The 20,161-nt window shown below is 43.3% G+C and overlaps 1 protein-coding gene across 1 annotated transcript in view; it reads right to left on the bottom strand.

The window, feature by feature from the left end:
* LOC139408775 (WD repeat-containing protein 70) overlaps window positions 1–20,161 on the bottom strand; it is an 84,382-nt gene that overhangs the window by 58,883 nt on the left and 5,338 nt on the right. The window contains exons 7-9 of the mRNA XM_071153086.1: window positions 16,048–16,181; window positions 10,210–10,363; window positions 7,877–7,953 (exon numbers count right to left, since the gene is read on the bottom strand). Of these exons, the coding sequence (XP_071009187.1) occupies window positions 7,877–7,953; window positions 10,210–10,363; window positions 16,048–16,181 (365 nt within the window). The remainder of the gene's footprint in view (window positions 1–7,876; window positions 7,954–10,209; window positions 10,364–16,047; window positions 16,182–20,161) is intronic.

The raw sequence follows: 20,161 nt of genomic DNA, 5'->3' as shown, positions 1-20,161 counted from the left end.
GAGCCAAATACAGGACCATTCTGGAAGAAAACCTGACGGAGTCTGCAAAAGACCTGAGACTGGGACAGAGATTTGTCTTCCAACAAGACAATGATCCAAAACATTAAGCAAAATCTACAATGGAATGGTTCAAAAATAAACATATCCAGGTGTTAGAATGGCCAAGTCAAAGTCCAGACCTGAATCCAATCGAGAATCTGTGGAAAGAACTGAAAACTGCTGTTCACAAATGCTCTCCATCCAACCTCACTGAGCTCGAGCTGTTTTGCAAGGAGGAATGAGAAAACATTTCAGTCTCTCGGTGTGCAAAACTGATAGAGACATACCCCAAGCGACTTACAGCTGTAATCGCAGCAAAAGGTGGCGCTACAAAGTATTAACTTAAGGGGGCTGAATAATTTTGCACGCCCAATTTTTCAGTTTTTGAATTGTTAAAAAAGTTTGAAAATATCCAATAAATGTCGTTCCACTTCATGATTGTGTCCCACTTGTTGTTGATTCTTCACAAAAAAATACAGTTTTATATCTTTATGTTTGAAGCCTGAAATGTGGCAAAAGGTCGCAAAGTTCAAGGGGGCCGAATACTTTCGCAAGGCACTGTAAGTACTCAGACCCTTTACTCAGTACTTTGTTGAAGCACCTTTGGCAGAGATAACAGCCATGAGCCTTCTTGGGTATGATGCTACAAGCTTGGCACACCTGTATTTGGGGAGCTTCTTTCATTCTTCTCTGCAGATCCACTCAGGCTCTGTCTGGTTGGATTTGGAGCTTCGCTGCACAGCTATTTTCAGGTCTCTCCAGAGATGTTTGATCAGGTTCAAGTCCAGGCTCTGACTGGGCCACTCAAGGACATTCAGAGACCTATCCCAATTCCACTCCTGCATTGTCTTGGTTGTGTGCTTAGGACCATTGGCCTGTTGGAAGGTGAACCTTCATTCCCGTCTGAGGTCATGAGCGCACTGGAGCAGATTTTTATAAAGGATCTCTCTGTACTTCGCTCTGTTCATCTTTCCCTCAATCGTGACTAGTCTCCCAGTCCCTGCCACTGAAAAACATCCCCACAGCATGATGCTGCCACCACCATGCTTCACAGTAGGGATGGTGCCAGGTTTTTTCCAGACGTGATGCTTAGCATTCAGGCCAAAGTTCAGTCTTGGTTTCATCAGACCAGAGAATATTTTTCTCATGGTCTGAGAGTCCTTAGGTGCCTTTTTGAAAACTCTGAGTGGGCTGTCATGGGCCTTTACTGAGGAGTAGTCTGTCTGGCCACTCTACCATAAAAGGCCTGATTGGTGGAGTGCTGCAGATGGATGTCCTTCTGGAAGGTTCTCCCATCAACATAGAGGAACTCTGGCGCTCAATCAGAGTGACAAATTGGGTTCTTGGTCAACTCCCTGACCAAGGGCCTTCTTCCCCGATTGCTCAGTTTGGCCGCGAGGCCAGCTCTAGGAAGAGTTTTGGTGGTTCCAAACTTCGTCCATTTAAGAATGATGGCCACTGAGCTCTTGGGGACCTTCAATGTTGCACAACATTTTTGGTACCCTTGCACCTTTTATTATTTATTTATTCTATTTAACTAGGCAAGTCAGTTAAGAACAAATTCTTATTTTCAATGACGGCCTAGGAACAGTGGGTTAACTGCCTTGTTCAGGGCCAGAACAACAGATTTTTACCATGTCAGCTCGGGGATTCGTGTGTAGATTGATGAGGAACATTTTCTATTTTATCCATTTTAGAATAAGGCTGTAACGTAACAAAATGTGGAAACAGTTAAGGTATCTGAATACTTTCTGAATGGACTGTATATAGTGTACAAATGGGGATATGTGGGAGGAGAATGGGCAGGGTACATGTTAATTAATAAATACTGTGGTGTTTTGCGGACATTACTGTAGTATTTACTACAGTGTTTGTTTTGCGGATAATACTGTAGTATTTAGTATAGTATTTTTCAACAAGTACTACACATGATTGAGAGACACTACAGTGCGTAGTATAGTATTCTACAGTTTACTAAAGAATTCTATAGTAATTTGTTGTATTTTTTTAGTGTGGGTAAAGACAGTGCGACCATTTGACTCACCATATGCGCCTAAATAGTTTGCTGTGAGACCTGGAGTTTTAATTTAGATGCACTAGTGCGAACACAAAAAAATCCCCTAGATGATAATTGTTGCAATGATTACTTCACTGTACCGCAGCCCGAGAGCCATGGAGAATGCACTGAGTGCAGATACATGACCTACATGCTTGCACCATTGCTAAAGAAAACGGCTTGTTATCTTAAATATGTGTCATTGTGCTTCTAAATATTTCAACATAGGGGCACACGTGCTCCTTGTAAAAAAAGGTCAGTATAGAGCCCTGAAAGAGCTAGTACATTAAAGCATCGAAAGCAGCACATCAAAAACAGCTTCAGAACAATAGAGGGAGAGAGAGAGAGAGAGAGACTATTAAATCTGGGTGGTAACACTGGTCTGTTGTCAGGAAGACAGACGAACGGCACCAGGCGGTACGGCTGGCCCTCCTCTGGTCTTCAGAAATAGTCCTGGTTTATCTGGCCCATTGTCAGACAGAGGCACACACACAGAAGCCAAGACATCCGGGCTCCCCACTGGGACCACTGAACGGGAGTGCAGGAGTGGGGAGGAGAGAGACAACATTTCCAATTTAGTCATTCAGCAGGCGCTCATATCCAGGGCGACTTACAGTAGTGAGCGCATACATTTTCATACAACCCCTTCAGAATCACTGGGCCTTTAGATAACTGCCTGAGGTGAAAACCCAGGCTACAGCCCAGCTCCCTGTGCTGTGAGGTCTACTGGGTGTACCTCCCACGCTGATCATCATTACCCAATGACGACGCATGAACTGTTTCTTACTGTCAGCAGCACTTCATTGAGACTAACACTTCACCGTACGCCTCATTCAGTCCCTTCCAGTTCTAACTTCAGTTACTCATAGTGAACCTCACCTAGCTCACAAGAGGCAGTCATAAAAAGTCCCAAACATCCCCTTTCACAACATCCGCCCGACAATCATCCGTTCCCCGAGGCCTTAGAGTGAGACGTGTGATTGAGGGAGACCGAGTGGAGGGATGGAGGGCAGGAGAGGAAGAGAGACTTTGAAAGAAGAGGGACCTCCTGAAAGCAGGCCACTGGACATTCCCTTCCTCTCCTGGTCCCTGTGGCCCAGGGAGTTGTAGTGACCCGCTTCGGACCCTCCCGCTGGGGACCCTTCACATCTACAGCTGGCCGCGGCTGCAAACGGCTCTCTGTCCACTGCTCTGATCTGCTCTACTCCCAGAACTGGGCTGGCAACCCCCAGTGCTAACGTGCCACATGAGGATTCCCAGGACCCAAAGTAAAGCTAAATAAAGCAGCTAGCCCCAGCGCCACATCTGGGAGGGAGAAGAGACGGTCAGAGGTGAACACTGGTCCCAGCCCCTACCCTCCTCAGCCTTGTTTTCAGTCCTGATCATGGTGTTGGGTTTCTGCTCCGCTGCCTGTCACACTCACTTAGACTCATCACTGGGGTTCTCTCCCTCTCGCTCTCTCACACATATACACACATACATAAACATGTTCAGAGAAACACACATGGACCCCGCCTGTAAACATAGAAACACTACAGCCCCTGTGATAAGCTCTATGGGGAAACCAATTGGCTAGAGGAACACATAACAAACAGAGGGCTTGTGAAAGTGTAGTAGGTTACATGGATAATTCTGTATTGTATTACCATTGTATTCTGAAAACAGAGATTTTCCCCAATGAAAGCTCCAGGAGGTAACTCCACACTGTGAGAGAGGTGAGGACAGACCAAGGGTCCCAAAGGCGTAGCTTAGCCTGGAGGACTCCCTGCTGGTGACAAGTGAGATGATGGGAAACTAAACCCAGCAAAAAAGAAACGTCCCTTTTTCAGGACCCTGTCTTTCAAAGATAATTTGTAAAAATCCAAATAACTTCACAGATCTTCATTGTAAAGAGCTGTTTCCCATGCTTGTTCAATGAACCATAAACAATTCATGAACATGCACCTGTGGAATGGTCGTTAAGACACTAACAGCTTACAGACTGTTGGCAATTAAGGTCACAGTTATGAAAACTTAGGACACTAAAGAGGCCTTTCTACTGACTGAAAAACAACAAAAGAAAGATACAGAGGATCCCTACTCATCTGCGTGAACGTGCCTTAGGCATGCTGCAAGGAGGCATAAGGACTGCAGATGTGGCCAGGGCAATAAATTGCAATGTCCGTACTGTGAGGCGCATAAGACAGCGCTACAGGGAGACAGGACAGACAGCTGATCGTCCTCGCAGTGGAAGACCACGTGTAACAACTCCTGCACAGGATTGGTACATCCGAACATCACATCTGCGGGACAGGTACAGGATGGCAATAACAACTGCCCGAGGTACACCTGGAATGCACAATCCCTCCATCAGTGCTCAGTCTGTCCGCAATAGGCTGAGAGAGGCTGGACTGAGGGCTTGTAGGCCTGTTGTAAGGCAGGTCCTCACCAGACATCACCGGCAACAATATCGCCTATGTGCACAAAGCCACTGTCGCTGGACCAGACAGGACTGGCAAAAAGTGCTCTTCTCTGACGAGTCGCGCTTTTGTCTCACCAGGGGTGATGGTCAGATTCGCGTTTATCGTCGAAGGAATGAGCGTTACACCGAGGACTGTACTCTGGAGCGGGATCGATTTGGAGGTGGAGGATCCGTCATGGTCTGGGGCGGTGTGTCACAGCATCATCGGACTGAGCTTGTTGTCATTGCAGGCAATCTCAATGCTGTGCGTTACAGGGAAAAAAATCCTCCTCCCCCATGTGGTACCCTTCCTGCAGGCTCATCCTGACATGACCCTCCAGCATGACAATGCCACCAGCCATACTGCTCGTTCTGTGCGTGCTTTCCTGCAAGACAGGAATGTCAGTGTTCTGTCATGGCCAGCGAAGAGCCCGGATCTCAATCCTATTGAGCACGTCTGGGACCTGTTGGTTCGGAGGGTGAGGGCTAGGGCCATTACCCCCAGAAATGTCTGGGAACTTGACTTGGTGGAAGAGTGGGGTAACATCTCACAGCAAGAACGGGCAAATCTGGTGCAGTCCATGAGGAGGAGATGCACTGCAGTACTTAATGCAGCTGGTAGCCACACCAGATACTGACTGTTACCTTTGATTTTGACCCCCCCCCCCCCCCCCCTTTGTTCAGGGACACATTATTCAATTTGTTAGTCACACGTCTGTGGAACTTGTTCAGTTTGTCTCTCAGTTGTTGAATCTTCTGTTCATACAAATATTTACACATGTGAAGTTTGCTGAAAATAAACACAGTTGACAGTGCAGTTTCTTTTTTTGCTGAGTTTATATTGTCAGCAATGATAAACCAGCATTTTTGGAAGCTCAAACTTATACTGCCTAGTAACTGTTGAATTGGAAATAGACTTCGAGAGGGCCATATTGATGCCCAGGTGATCTCAATGAAAATTAGTCTTAAAGGGATATGTTAATTTGCAATCCTCCAGCTGATCCTGGATAAGCCACTGTACCCCAGCTCAAACAAAGACTCTAGTGATCATACACCGGCATTGCTGTCCTTACATTTCGGTGAGACTATCCGACTAGTTTATTCCCTGTAAGTATCGTTTAGGGTCTTCTTCTCTGGTGGGGGTCCTGATCCACATAATCCTGCTGTTAGGAAGATTAGTGACCAAGTAGGCATGAGTTGCACGGTGCCATTCTGAGAAAGCAGTGAGACATGGCAGTGCACCCTTATTCAGCTCATTACTGCCCTTTTCAAACCAATCAAGCCACTCATCCCAGCTCTGATAGAGCCCTCCAGCTGTAGGAGACAGCCTAGTGCCGTGTTCATTTAAATCAAATACAATTTTCGGGTAACGGCCTAGTGCAGCTGTTATTGCGGGGATAGCGAAATGCTTTGAAAGTTCCTAGCTTCAGCAGTAAAAAAAAAAAGCATTTAACCAGGAAGGCTAGTTGAGAACAAGTTCTCATTTACAATTGCGACCTGGCCAAGATAAGGCAAAGCAGTGCAACAAAACAATAACACAGAGTTACACATGGAATAAACAAACATACAGTCAATAATACAATAGAAAAAGTATATATACAGTATGTGCAAATGAGGTAGGATAAGGGAGGTAAGGCAATAAATAGGCCATAGCGGCGAAATAATTACAATATAGCAATTAAACACTGGAGTGATAGATGTGCAGAAGATGAGTGTGCAAGTAGAGATACTGTGATGCAAAGGAGCAAAATAAATTAAATAACAGTATGGGGATGAGGTAGTTGGATGGGCTATTTACAGATGGGCTATGTACAGGTGCAGTGATCCGTGAGCTGCTCTGACAGCTGGTGCTTAAAGTTAGTGGAGGGAGATTTGAGCCTCCAGCTTCAGTTATTTTTGCAATTAGTTCCAGTCATTGGCCGCAGAGAACTGGAAGGAAAGGCGGCCAAAGGAGGAATTGGCTTTGGGGGTGACCAGTGAAATATACCTGCTGGAGCGTGCACTACGGACGGGTGCTGCTATGGTGATCAGTGAGCTGAGATAAGGCGGGGCTTAACCTAGCAAAGGCTTATAGATGACCTGGAGCCAGTGGGTTTGGCGACAAATATTATGCGAGGGCCAGCCAACGAGAGCATACAGGTCGCAGTGGTGGGTAGTATATGGGGCTTTGATGACAAAACGGATGGCACTGTGATAGACTGCATCCAATTTGCTGAGTAGAGTGTTGTAGGATATTTTGTAAATGACATCGCAGAAGTCAAGGATCGGTAGGATATTCCGTTTTACGAGGGTATGTTTGGCAGCATGAGTGAAGGATGCTTTGTTGCAAAATAGGAAGACAATTCTAGATTTAATTTTGGATTGGAGATGCTTAATGTGTGTCTGGAAGGAGAGTTTACAGTCTAACCAGACACCTAGATATTTGTAGTTGTCCACAAGTCAGAAGCATCTAGAGTAGTGATGCTGGACGGGCGGGCAGGTGCGGGCAGCAATCGGTTGAAGAGCATGCATTTAGTTTTACTTGCATTTAAGAGCAGTTGGAGGCCATGGAAGGAGAGTTGTATGGCATTGAAGCTCGTCTGGAGGTTAGTTAACACAGTGTCCAAAGAAGGACCAGAAGTATACAGAATGGTGTCATCTGCGTAGAGGTGGATCAGAGAATCACCAGCAGCAAGAGCGACATCATTGATGTATACAGAGAAGAGAGTCGGCCCGAGCCTCTTATTACCAGTGCAGTAATAACTAACAATACCAAACAATACATGCAACCCCAAAAATGTAAATAAAGGAATTAAGAAATACTGAAATAGAACGAGCTATGTCAGAGTACGGTAAATATATAAATATAGGACACCAGAGTTTGGAGTGTGACAGTTTGAGGTTGTGGACAGGTGTCTTTTATACTGATAACAAGTTCAAACAGGTGCCATTAATACAGGTAACGAGTGGAGAACAGAGGAGCCTCTTAAAGAAGAAGTTACAGGTCTGTGAGAGCCAGAAATCTTGCTTGTTTGTAGGTGACCAAATACTTATTTTCCACCATCATTTGCAAATAAATTAATTAAAAATCCTACAATGTGATTTTCTGGATTTCTTTTCTAATTTTGTCTGTCATAGTTGAAGTGTACCTATGATGAAAGTTACAGGCCTCTCATCTTTTTAAGTGGGAGAACTTGCACAATTGGTGGCTGACTAAATACTTTTTTGCCCCACTGTATCTTTACTCAAGTATGACAAATGAGTACTTTTCCACCACTACCAGCTTATAACAGTGCGTTTGTCTGTCCCTGTGAACCTCAGATTCACCGGCACAGAGAAACGCACACGCACATACAACTCACCCGTCGTTGGAGCAGGTCATAAACTCGTCCTTAATCTTGGGGTGCCAACAGCCGCTGTTCAGCATGGCAGTGTGACCCTGAAATTAAAAGACAGAAACGTAGTTAAATGGCTATAATTTGACCCAATCAGCACTGAGGAATCTGGATTTCAACAAGTAACGACCAAACATCTATTTTACGGAGTGGCACGTCGTGCATAGCAGCCTGATCTCACTGCTCCTAGTTAGCCCTTGGTCCTTCTCCAGAGAAAAGAGATGGACCTACAGGGAAGGAGAACCCCCCTGACACTGAGCCACTGACCCCTAAACACCAGAGCCAGCCAGGCCCAGTGGAGCTCCCTCTGCCTCAAAACTGAGAGCTCATAGGCCTGTGACCTCCAGCAGGGTTCTGCTCTGGTAAAAAAAAGCACTCACAGAAATAGCCATAACAAATAACATCTTCAAAGAGCGACTGCCCAGAGAGAGGCCCTCTTGCACCGAGAGGGCAGGGGATTTCTCCGACGTGCAGCCGAGAGTTCAGACATGACATATCTCAACCTGACAGAAAGGACAGGAGTTGAGAAAAATGACATCAGTGTGTGAATTTTGAAGAGGCCTGCCTGTTAGCCCTTTTACCATGGGACTGGACACGGCCCGGCTTCCACTGTACTATGTTCCCCTTTACCACGACTTATCAAACCGTCATTCTCTCTCATTTATAGCATTTAAATGCTATATCTCCCCATACTGTAAAATACAAGAACTACATTGAATTTTCACAGATGGAGAACAAAAAAGTATTTCAACCAATACTTGTAATGCTTAGGGTACAGTCCACAAATGGTGTTGTATGTTTAGCGCTTATATGGTTTTGTAAATGACTGAATTAATTCCACGTTCTGGCAAAAGGCATCAAAACAAACAGCTCCGGTCGTTCACAGTCTTTTAATTGGACTGGAGGAACTACCGTTGCTATGCACCTCTGATTCCCCTCCTCCCCAACAGAACAGGAGAGGACAGCCAACTGCCAATGCCTGATTAGAACCAGACTGACACACATGGGATAAACAAAGCATATAGTCAATAATACAGTTGAAGAAAATCTATATACAGTGTGTGCAAATGAGGTAAGAAAGGGAGGTAAGGCAATGAATAGGCCACATTTGAGCGGCTGGCTTCCGGGTTAAGCGAGCAGTGTGTCAAGCAGCAGTGCAGCATGGCGGGTCGTGTTTTGGGGGACGCATGACACTCAACCTTTGCCTCTCCCGAGTCCGTATGGGAGTTGCAGCGATGAGACTGTAACTACCAACTGGACACCACAAAATTGGAGTGAAACACACATTTATTTTTTTTATTTATTTTTATCATGGCTCTCTTGTCCCTCTGCAGCAGACATGATGAGCAGTATGTTTAGAACATCGAATTGCCATAAAATCACAGTGTCGAATCGCAATACATATAGAATCGTGAAAATTGCAATGCATATCATATCGCTAACCAAAGTATCATGATAATTCCCAGCCCTCTCTCTCTCACACACTGTGTGTGTGTGTGTGTGTGTGTGTGTGAGTGAGTGAGAGAGTGAGTGAGTGAGTGTGTGAGAGAGCATATGGGTGGGTGCTGTGCAAGAGACAGAGAGCAGAAGAGAGTGAGGGAGAAAGAGAGAGACTAGTGTGTGTGTGTGTGTGTGTGTGTGTGTGTGTGTGTGTGTGTGTGTGTGTGTGTGGTGTTGATGTAGGGATGTGAGAGAATTAGTTTTGGACACACTACATTTGCTGGGTCACCTTCAGCAGAGCTGCAGAGCTTCACTACCCAAAACCCTGCTGCCAGCAACAGCCCCAATGGAGCATTGGATCCACAGGAATGTAGAGAGACAGAGCAACACCCTACAATAGTTCTCCTACTGGGGAAGTCATCTCTATCACATCATTCTCACAGGTGTCTCAGCCACCATGCAGAACATGCTCTGCGAATGGACAATCAGCAACGGCCTTTTCGACAGCAAAAACTGTTCACCCAAGACGCATTGAACGAACGCGACCTTGGTCAGTGGTCGGTCACCACGGCATGATCTAGTTGTGAATGTCATCGTGACCCTCTCCTACTCCACTCTGACTGTTCCCAGCTGGAAGTACAGTACACATCATTACTCCCATACACAAACTAACCTGCAGCTGCAGAACATACAGTGCAGGGGTCATCCCTGACACAAAGCTAAGGCCCAGGCCCGAATGCTTGTTTGAGTGGCCACCGACAGGGGGGCTGGAAGGCCATAGTGTCCGATGGCTATATCTCTTCCCTTCTCAGTAACAGAGGAAGCACATATCAGAGAGTAGGTGGTGGATGAGTGTGTACCTTGGTGTTAGCCATGTCCACGATGTACTGGTCTCCCTTGGGACACTCCATGACCGGGAACCCGTCGCGGTCCAACACCTTGGCCTGGGCATTCCCAGAGACCACCAGGATGACGTCACCAGTGATGCTGTATTGCAGGGACCTGATCTGGTGGCTGAGAGGGGACACAATGGGAGAGGATGAGAAAGGCAAAGCTTTTTTACTTATCATTCCCATGGATGCGTGCGGTAAGTGTCTTTGTGGGAGTTTCTGTTGAATTGGTGAGAGACATCTGCTAGGTCTGAACGTGTACGGCATCAGAGCTACAGCGATGTCATATAACAGCTTTAAATCCCGAAGCAGTTTTAGACTAAAACCTGTTACCATAGGAACCGTGACAACAGACATCACAGAGAGTTAGCGGAAACAGTCGATTTGGACCAGACAGAACAACAGTGGAGATGTCTAGGTCTGGGCCTCTCTCTGTCTTGTCCCTCAGACACAATGAACAGTCTGTTAGACTGGGACAGAAGAATGTAACACACACCGAAGCTAACCTTTGCTGCACTACACATAGTTGGGTTTCTTCTTTACAGCAAGAAAAGGAGTGGAGATTTTCAAATATGAGCCCAAAGATTGGGATTTAGCTACACCAGCAACCCATTCACAATACCAATCTATGCGCTGAACTGTTACCTCCTACTCCACGCACACCACACGTGTCACGCAAACACACACATAACCACTCTCCCAAAGTGCAGATAGCAATTCAGGTCAATATCAAACTGCATTAACCCAGCAGGGGGTAGAGGGGCCAGCCAGGTTTCGTGCGGGGAGCCGAACGCTTAGGGAGTGGGACCATAGTGAAATAAAACTGGGTTAACATCTCTGTTCCTACCTTCAGGGTCTGGAGCACAGACAGCCATCACTACATTTCCTTCAGAGGAAGAGTCAACAACACTGAAAGAATCAAGGTTCCTCATTAAGTGGAAATAACCCCTCGTTTTTAACTCTAGCGATGGAGAAACAGTGGGCTTCACACGGCTCTCCAAATACGGCCTAGTGTGTCAGTGACCGCAGAGACTATTGGACGGCTCTGTAATCAGGCTAAATGTGGCGTGGAGTTCGGCTAATAAGATTCAGGGAAAGCCCGCTCCAGCTCAGCCCATTGGTTCTCAAAACCGCTGAGAGAATGTATTCGTTGATGGGTTCCACGAAACAAACATTAAATACACACAGTGATACACATGTACACAAACACATACACAAGCTCTTCCTCTCATCTGCATCCGAGCATACAGTATTTAGGTTAGGTCCATTTAATTAAAGGGAGAAGATCCATTCCTCTGACATGAGGTAGTACAGTTAACATGAGGTGCGCTGAAGCAACACAACAACATGTTTGTGCATGTGTATGAGCATTTTGATAGCAGGGTTTCCTTAGCTGGTAATTGGCGTTTTTTGGCCAATAAAATTAATTAAAAGCCGATAAATACAATTGTAGCAGGACAAATTGTCCCGGGGTGCATATCAGACTCACTAGAATATATTGAAAGAACGGGTTCAGAATATTAGGGATAAATTAAATAAAGCCATCTAAATTACATTCATATTCGTCTCCGTTTCAGCACCAGTTGGTAGACTTAAAAATACTCTGATCTTGTCGATTATTTAGGGTTGGGAAAGTATTTATGAACCATAAAAAGAGGCTTAGAGAGCCTTTACACACTAAATATATTGGTGAATAAAAAAATACAGTGGTTTGATTCATCCTGAAAGTTGCCATATATCAAGATCGATCGATGGGATATTGGAAGTGTTTCCGCTGCAGTCATTTAACTGTCGTGGCGCACTTTGAACACGCTAGAACAGGCCACAAATCAGACAACCCATAGTAGAATAGTTGATCTATTTACATAGTCGGCTTGTTCCTCTAATTGTGGGGAAAATAACCGTTTAAATGGCCTTTGTTAAAAAGGCGATTCCAGCTTTCCATTCCTACTTCATTTATTTGTCAACTCCTAAATATGCTCTAACTGCAGTGTCATGGTTAAGCACCATACACCTCTGCAAATCCCTGTGAGTGCATAGGGGAGAGTGGGGCTAACTAACAGGTCAATTGTAGAGTAACTTTGATTTAAAACGCCACCCTATGAAGTGGTTTCTTGGAGAAGTACAAACAGGGAACGTGTTGCCCCGGGTGGAGGTTTACCCCAAGTCACCTAAACATATAGGCTTACATTATATTCAGTGTTTATGCAAGATGTTTGGGACATAAAATTCATCAATAGAATGGTAACTAGTTAAAAGATGACATTTGGGATCTAACTAATGATTGGCCCAACAGGGTAAACCCAGACAGATAACCCCATGCTTCAGCCTATGCTGCATCAGTTGGGCTACAGGTGGTAATGCTTATTGCTAATAGCATACCTAATAATAAGGACCGAAATATGGTAAATTGCCACATTCAGCTCTTCGACCCATGGTAATGTTGGAAGATTAGTGTACACAGAAATATAATAGGGAGAATAGTGTACAATAGTAGGCAACATCCATGTCTATTGCCTGCACTAACCACGGAACTGTGTGATGACACGGCCAATTAATTATTGCACCATGCGTCGGGTTCAAACTGTTACGACTTGGTCTGCTCTCCGCTACATAACCATTTAATCACCCTACATGTTTTGTTACTAATGATCCTCAGCAACAACCACACGGCCGTGACGCCGTTTACAGAGGAAGCAAACGAAGGTAATCGAAACATGTCATTAAATGGAATGATGTAGGCTATAGCAACTGAATAGAACTAACAGTAATTTGGCAGTTGAATATATGTGGTTATTAGGCATATTGACAGTCGATACTGATAGAGGCTAATACTTAACATGATACAAATAGGAAACAGAGGACGTCTGGGTAGCCTATAATTAACAGTGGCCATCAGTGCAAGTTAAAATGCTGTACAATTTAAATTTAAAACTTTACTTTAAGTTGATTTGCTTCAGGTTGCTGCCATATGAGTGGTTTCACGTTTGTCTCCAGCTAAGATAAAATAGATTTAAAAGTGTAATTTATATTTACAATTCCCTTATCCAAACAGATTACTCATTTATCAATAGCTCTTATCAAGTTATACATGTAAAAAACATTAGCCCGAGACTGCCACGCGCAGCTCCCCCGGGACTGTCCCGCAGAATAAATATCAGCCCACAGAGAAATGCACGAGATTGAACTGGTCGATCTCAAAGGTATTCCTGGTAGATTTGCAAACTTTTCTGTAAAAATAAAAAAATAAAATTATTTTTTTTCCCCGTCTTGGGCTGTTGGCCGTAAGTGTACCCGATTCAGCTGCCCTGCGCGCCGGGAAGGCAACTGTTGTCATTTTGAACCATTTCATGTGTCTGAAGGTACAAAGCTACAGCAAAGTTGATTCTGTGAGATTTCATAACATTTAAAACCATGACTAGAGAAGACTGTCAATGAATACAGCAAAGAGCTGTGTTTATGTTGAAGTTCTTACTCAGCACTGTCAACACTTTGTATCGCTGCAGCAGTAATGAATGAGTAGGAAAGTGTTTCTATAGGCTTGCGTTGTTAATATTAGAGGCTTTGGTCTTTTTTAATATCAAGGAATATTTCACTTCCTTTGTTCATTGGAGTAACAACATGAATTTGTGCATGAGGCAGAAATAATGTGGTGCGACTCGAGTTTTGCCATCAGTTGGAAGACGATGTCCCTTTTTGGTCAGTGTCAGTGGAGGAAAGGGAGAGCGGAGGGATGTTGAGAGACTGACCTTGAGTCTGCTGCTCTCTCCCTCTGCTGAGACTGACCATAAGATGCAGCAGGCACCATCAGCCCGGTAAAATAAATAAATAAATGCTAATTATTTAAACGCATGCTCACTCAGGTGTGCCTCACAGGTGAATGCTATGATCCCTTATTGATGTCACCTGTTAAATCCACTTCAATCAGCGTAGATGAATGGGCAGAGACAGGTTAAAGAAAGATTTTTAAGCCTCAAGACAATTGAGACATGGATTGTATATGTGTGCCAGTCAGAGGGTGAATGGGCAAGACAAAAGATTTTTTTTTATTTTTATTATTTTTTTTACCTTTATTTAGCCAGGCAAGTCAGTTAAGAACAAATTCTTATTTTCAATGACGGCCTGGGAACAGTGGGTTAACTGCCTGTTCAGGGGCAGAACGACAGATTTGTACCTTGTCAGCTCGGGGGTTTGAACTCGCAACCTTCCGGTTACTAGTCCAACGCTCTAACCACTAGGCTACCCTGCCGCCCCGACAAAAGATTCAAGTGCCTTTGAACAGGGTATGGTAGTAGGTGCCAGTGTGTCAAGTACTGCAACGCTGCGGGGTTTTTTTCACACTCAGCAGTTTCCCCTGTGCATCAAGAATGGTCCACCACCCAAAAGACATCTAGCCAACTTGACACAACTGTGGGAAGCATTGGAATCAACATGGGCCAGCATACCTGTGGAATGCTTAATACCATGTAGAGTCCATGCCCCGATGATTTGAGGCTGTTCTGAGGGCAAAAGGGGGTGCAACTCAGTGTAAATTAAAGTGCATGGAGAATGGTGTTTATTTCTATCTACAAAAATTCAGTCCATGTTTTTTCCACTTGGAACCAGTAGGTTCACTAGACTTTAATCATGGTTTCCTCACGTGTAAAGGTGTTGGAATTAAGTCAAGGTCAGAATATGGCATATCTGTAGACACCACCACACCTTCATTTATTCCATCTACACCCCAAACAAATAGCTGGTGAATAGCTTGCTATTCTCATGCTTAAATTCAAGGTCAGAACAGAGAGAAAAGAGCATAGAAAGGGAATTATGTTCCATGTACGTTTGGTTAACTCGGGTCTGAATTCCCCCCACAGTGAAAAGCCTACAAGGGGATACGTTTTACTATTGTAGTGGACAAATATGAGAAGAACGTAGGCAACTGTGCAACTCGCTATTCAGGTAGGATGCTATTTTTTTTAAACTTAGTTTTTTATATGAAAAATGTAAACAAAATATCATTATTGTATATCATTGTTATTATTGTAGGCCTATTTATTGGTCTAAACCAGCTCCTTAAGAATGCCGAATGTGTTTTGTTTCATTCTGTTGAGACATTTTGGTTGGCTAAGTGAAGTTTGATCTGTCTTTATAATTGTGTGCCCCATATTTAGTTTAAGGTTTAAGTAGGCTTGTTGTAAAATTAATATTATTAGCCTATTGTTATCATTTGTTGGTAGGCACCAGCCTTTCTTAGTAATTGCTGCAATTGCGACCAGTGTTACTCCTATTATCTACCAATATAATGCTTATCTTAATAAATAAAAAATATTTGGATAACAAAATTCATGAATTAGCCTCCTTCTGTACACCTATATCTGTATAGCAGACGCAGTAGCCTTTCTGGCAAGGATAAAGAAATGCATGTCGGTGTCGGGCATGCCGCCGGCACATCTATCTCTGGGGCTAGGCCTACGTTTCTCTTTCTTCATATATATTAATATCATACAGTGGACTCCTAAGCCTATAGGTGTATGCATGCAATGCCCTGATGCATTTATCACTAAAATCTCCGACAGCTGAACCGTGATGTGGACAACTATTGTTTAAGGAAAGTAAAAACCAATAAGACAACTGGCTGTAAAGTTTTGCATAGTGTTTTTGTCATTTGTTATAAGCTTCTTTTTTAAGGTAAAAATGGCTCATTTGGCCAATATCCCTCGTTTATTGATGGCTCTGGCTGCATGGGTGGACGGCCTAATGGGTTACGCTCCCAATGCACTCCGTTTGATAGGCATGCGTATGTTCTAGTCTAGGTGGTGGACACACCATTCGCAGGGCTGTATTGTTCTGAAGGAATTCAGAGCTGCATCCATCCCAGCAAAGTCCCAGAAGCGCACGTCAAAGTCGTATCCCCCGGTGACCAGACGGGCTCCAGAGGGGTCCAATGCCAAGGCCGACACCTGAGGAGGGAGGGAGCAAACAGAGGTTACTTTCACCTGCCAGGGACCTTAACCACTTAACTAACACCTAGTTGCTACTGGGTTAACAGCACACCACCTAACCAGCCAGCTTAGTGCACAATGGACACAATCTTGGCTGAAGGTCCCAGTAGTTTGTCTGGATGTGCATTGCCTAGCCTTTTAACGCTAGAACCGCCATAGGCCAACGGCCACTGACATTTGATTTAGTAAATTAAAGAAATCAATCCCCCAAAAATGCTTTGTCCTGCTGCTTCCCTGACTTATTCTAAATGTTTGTATTTTACACAAGCTCATTTGTCAGAATTTTAAAACCACAGAGGAGGCCTTTTACTCCGTTTTTTCCACACCTATTCCTAACTTAACCCGCAAGACAATGTGCTGTAGGATGTTGGTACCCAGCCAGGCGCTCCACAATTGATTTTAAATTAGGCCCAACTAAATGTTAAGGAGGGTGAAGAGGTTGATTTAATTGTGAAAAAAATAGTGTAATGCCTATTTATCAGCGTCGGAGCTCATGTTAATAATTTGACTGTGCGCCTTGTGAGTTGATACCATTCTCTTTGACATTTGACTTGTAAAAAGAAGCTGTTACGGGACTGTTTTATTTACTGTAACTCTATTACTAATCAAATGTACTGTAAGGGAAATGAAAACATGCTGTGTTGCAGTAGGCCTTTAGAATAATACGAAACATATCCTTTACTCTATCTAACTTCATGAGTGGGAAACAAACAACGCCAGTCAGCCTGCACAGCCGGCCATCGAAACTACACACTATACCCAAATTTCACACATAAGAGTTAACCTATAGACAGGATTACATTTTTCAATATTCTGATGAGTGACAACATTAGGCCTATCAGTTGTCAAATTGAACATGAAGAGATGGGCGCATCTTGTAATTTACAGAGGCAGGGAAAGGATCATCACTTTATTGAATTGTCCTTCAGAGTCACATGCAGGTAAAACACTTTGATTTCTATATACTATCTGAAAGAAGATATTCTGGCATTTATATTACACTTAACTTTGTCAAATAACTCTCATAATTCAAGAAGTACAGCTCTATTTCCAAGAATATCAGTGCTGTACATGTATTCATCACATGACCACACTCGCAGCAGCACTTCTCAGGCTACTGTGCAAAAACGAGTAACATAATAAAAATCTAATATGCTGTTTATTTATGCAATTCATCCTTTACAATTGTTCATGCACTGACACTTGTGTTTAGGAATACAGCAAATCATTTAACCTGGCTGACTACTAGAAATACTAATTATACTATTTAATTATAATAGTTTCATGAATTATACTATTTCATTATACTATACTAACTCATTATACTATTAATTAATTACTCTATTACCAATCAAATCTACAAATAAAGTTGATCAAATGGATTTGTGTGTGTGTCTGTGTGTGCGCGTGTGATTGCGTGCGTGTGATTGTTTGTGTGAATGTGTGCGTGTGTGTGTGATTGTTTGTGTGTATGTGTGCATGTGTCCGTGTGACTGGTCTAAGTCTAAGATCATTGTAGAAATATACAAAACATATTCTTGACTCAAAACAAATGACTAGTGTGTTTTTTATTGTTTTGATCTATTTCCACAAATAATTATTCATGAAATTAATCCTTTATAATATATATATACAGTTGAAGTCAGAAGTTTACATACACCTTAGCCAAATACATTTCAACTCAGTTTTTCACAATTCCTGACATTAAATCCTAATAAAAATTCCCCGTTTTAGGAAAGTTAAGATTTTATTTTAAGAATGTGAAATGTCAGAATAATAGTAGAGAGTGTGATTTCTTTCAGCATTTATTTCTTTCATCACATTCCCTGAGGGCTAAAAGTTTACATACACTCAATTAGTATTTGGTAGCACTGCCTTTGAATTGTTTAACTTGGGTCAAACGGTTCGGGTAGCCTTCCACAAGCTTCCCACAATAAGCTGGGTGTATTTTGGGCCATTCCTCCTGACAGAGCTGGTGTAACAGAGTCAGGTTTGTAGGCCTCTTTGCTCGCACACACTTTTTCAGTTCTGCACATATTTTCTATGGGATTGAGGTCAGGGCTTTGTGATGGCCACTCCAATACCTTGACTTTGTTGTCCTTAAGCCGTTTTGCCACAACTTTGGATGTATGCTTGGTGTCATTGTCCATTTGGAAGACCCATTTGCGACCAAGATTTAACTTACTGACTGATGTCTTGAGATGTTGCTTCAATATACCCACCTAATTTTCCCATCTTCATGATGCCATCTATTTTGTGAAGTGCACCAGTCCCTCCTGCAGCAAAGCACCCCCAACATGATGCTGTCACCCCCGTGATTCACAGTTGGGATGGTTTTCTTCAGCTTGCACGCCTCCTCCTTTTTCCTCCAAACACAACAATGGTCATTATGGCCAAACAGTTCTTCAAGGACATTTCTTCAAAAAGTATGATCTTTGTCCCCATGTGCAGTTGCAAACCGTAGTCTGGCTTTTTTATGGCAGTTTGGAGCAGTGGCTTCTTCTTTGCTGAGCAGCCTTTCAGGTTGTGTCGATATAGGACTCGTTTTACCGTTTCCTCCAGCATCTTCACAATGTCCTCTGTTGTTGCTCTGGGATTGATTTGCACTTTTTGCACCAAAGTACGTTCATCACAGAATGCGTCTCCATCCTGAGCGGTATGACGGCTGCGTGGTCCAATAGTGTTTATAATTGCGTACTATTGTTTGTACAGATGAGCGTGGTACCTTCAGGCATTTGGAAATTGCTCCCAAGAATGAACCAGACTTGTGGAGATCTACGTTTTTTTTCTGAGGTCTTGGCTGATTTATTTGATTTTCCCATGATGTCAATCAAAGAGGCACTGAGTTTGAAGGTAGGCCTTAAAATACATCCACAGGTACACCTCCAATTGACTCAGATGATGTCAATTAGCCTATCAGAAGCTTCTAAAGCCATGACATCATTTTCTGAAATTTGCCAAACTGTTTAAAGGCAGAGTCATCTTAGTGTATGTAAACATCTTACCCACTGGAATTGTGATACAGTGAATCATAAGTAAAATAATCTGACTGTAAACAATTGTTGGAAAAATTACTTGTCTCATGCACACAGTAGATGTCCTAACCGACTTGCCAAAACTATATAATAGTTTGTTAACAAGAAGTGTGTGGAGTGGTTGAAAAACTAGTTTTAATGACTCCAACCTAAGTGTATGTAAACTTCCGACTTCAACTGTATGTATGCATGTATGTATGTATATATATGTATATACACACACATATCGGTCAAAAGTTTTAGAACATCTACTCATTCATGCGGTTTTCTTTATTTTTACTATTTTCTACATTGTAGAATAATAGTGAAGACATGAAAACTATGAACACATATGGAAACCAAAAAAACTGTTAAAAAAATCTAAATATTTTATATTTGAGATTCTTCAAAGTAGCCACCCTTTACATTCATGACAGCTCTGTACACTCTTGGCATTCTCTCAAACAGCTTAATGAGGAATGCTTTTCCAACAGTCATGAAGGATTTCCTACATATGCTTAGCACTTGTTGGCTGTTTTTCTTTCACTCTGCGGTCCAACTCACCCCAAACCATCTCAATTGGGTTGAGGTCGGGTGATTGTGGAGGCCAGGTCATCTGATGCAGCACTCCATCACTCTCCTTCTTGGTCAGATAGCCCTTACGCAGCCTGGATGTGTGTTGGGTCATTGTCCTATTGAAAAACAAATGATAATCCCACTAAGCGCAAACCAGATGGGATGGCATATCGCTGCAGAATTGTGTGGTAGCCATGCTGGTTAAGTGTGCCATGAATTCCACATAAATCTCTGACAGTGTCACCAGCAAAGCACCCCCACACCATCACACCTCCTCCATGCTTCACGGTGGGAAACACACGTGCAGAGATCATCTGTTCCCCTACGATAGGAGGTTGGAACCAAAAT

The sequence above is a fragment of the Oncorhynchus clarkii genome, chromosome 5 (genome assembly GCF_045791955.1).
Source record: "Oncorhynchus clarkii lewisi isolate Uvic-CL-2024 chromosome 5, UVic_Ocla_1.0, whole genome shotgun sequence".
NCBI lineage: Eukaryota > Metazoa > Chordata > Actinopteri > Salmoniformes > Salmonidae > Oncorhynchus > Oncorhynchus clarkii.
This window is presented reverse-complemented; position numbering and strand designations above follow the sequence as displayed.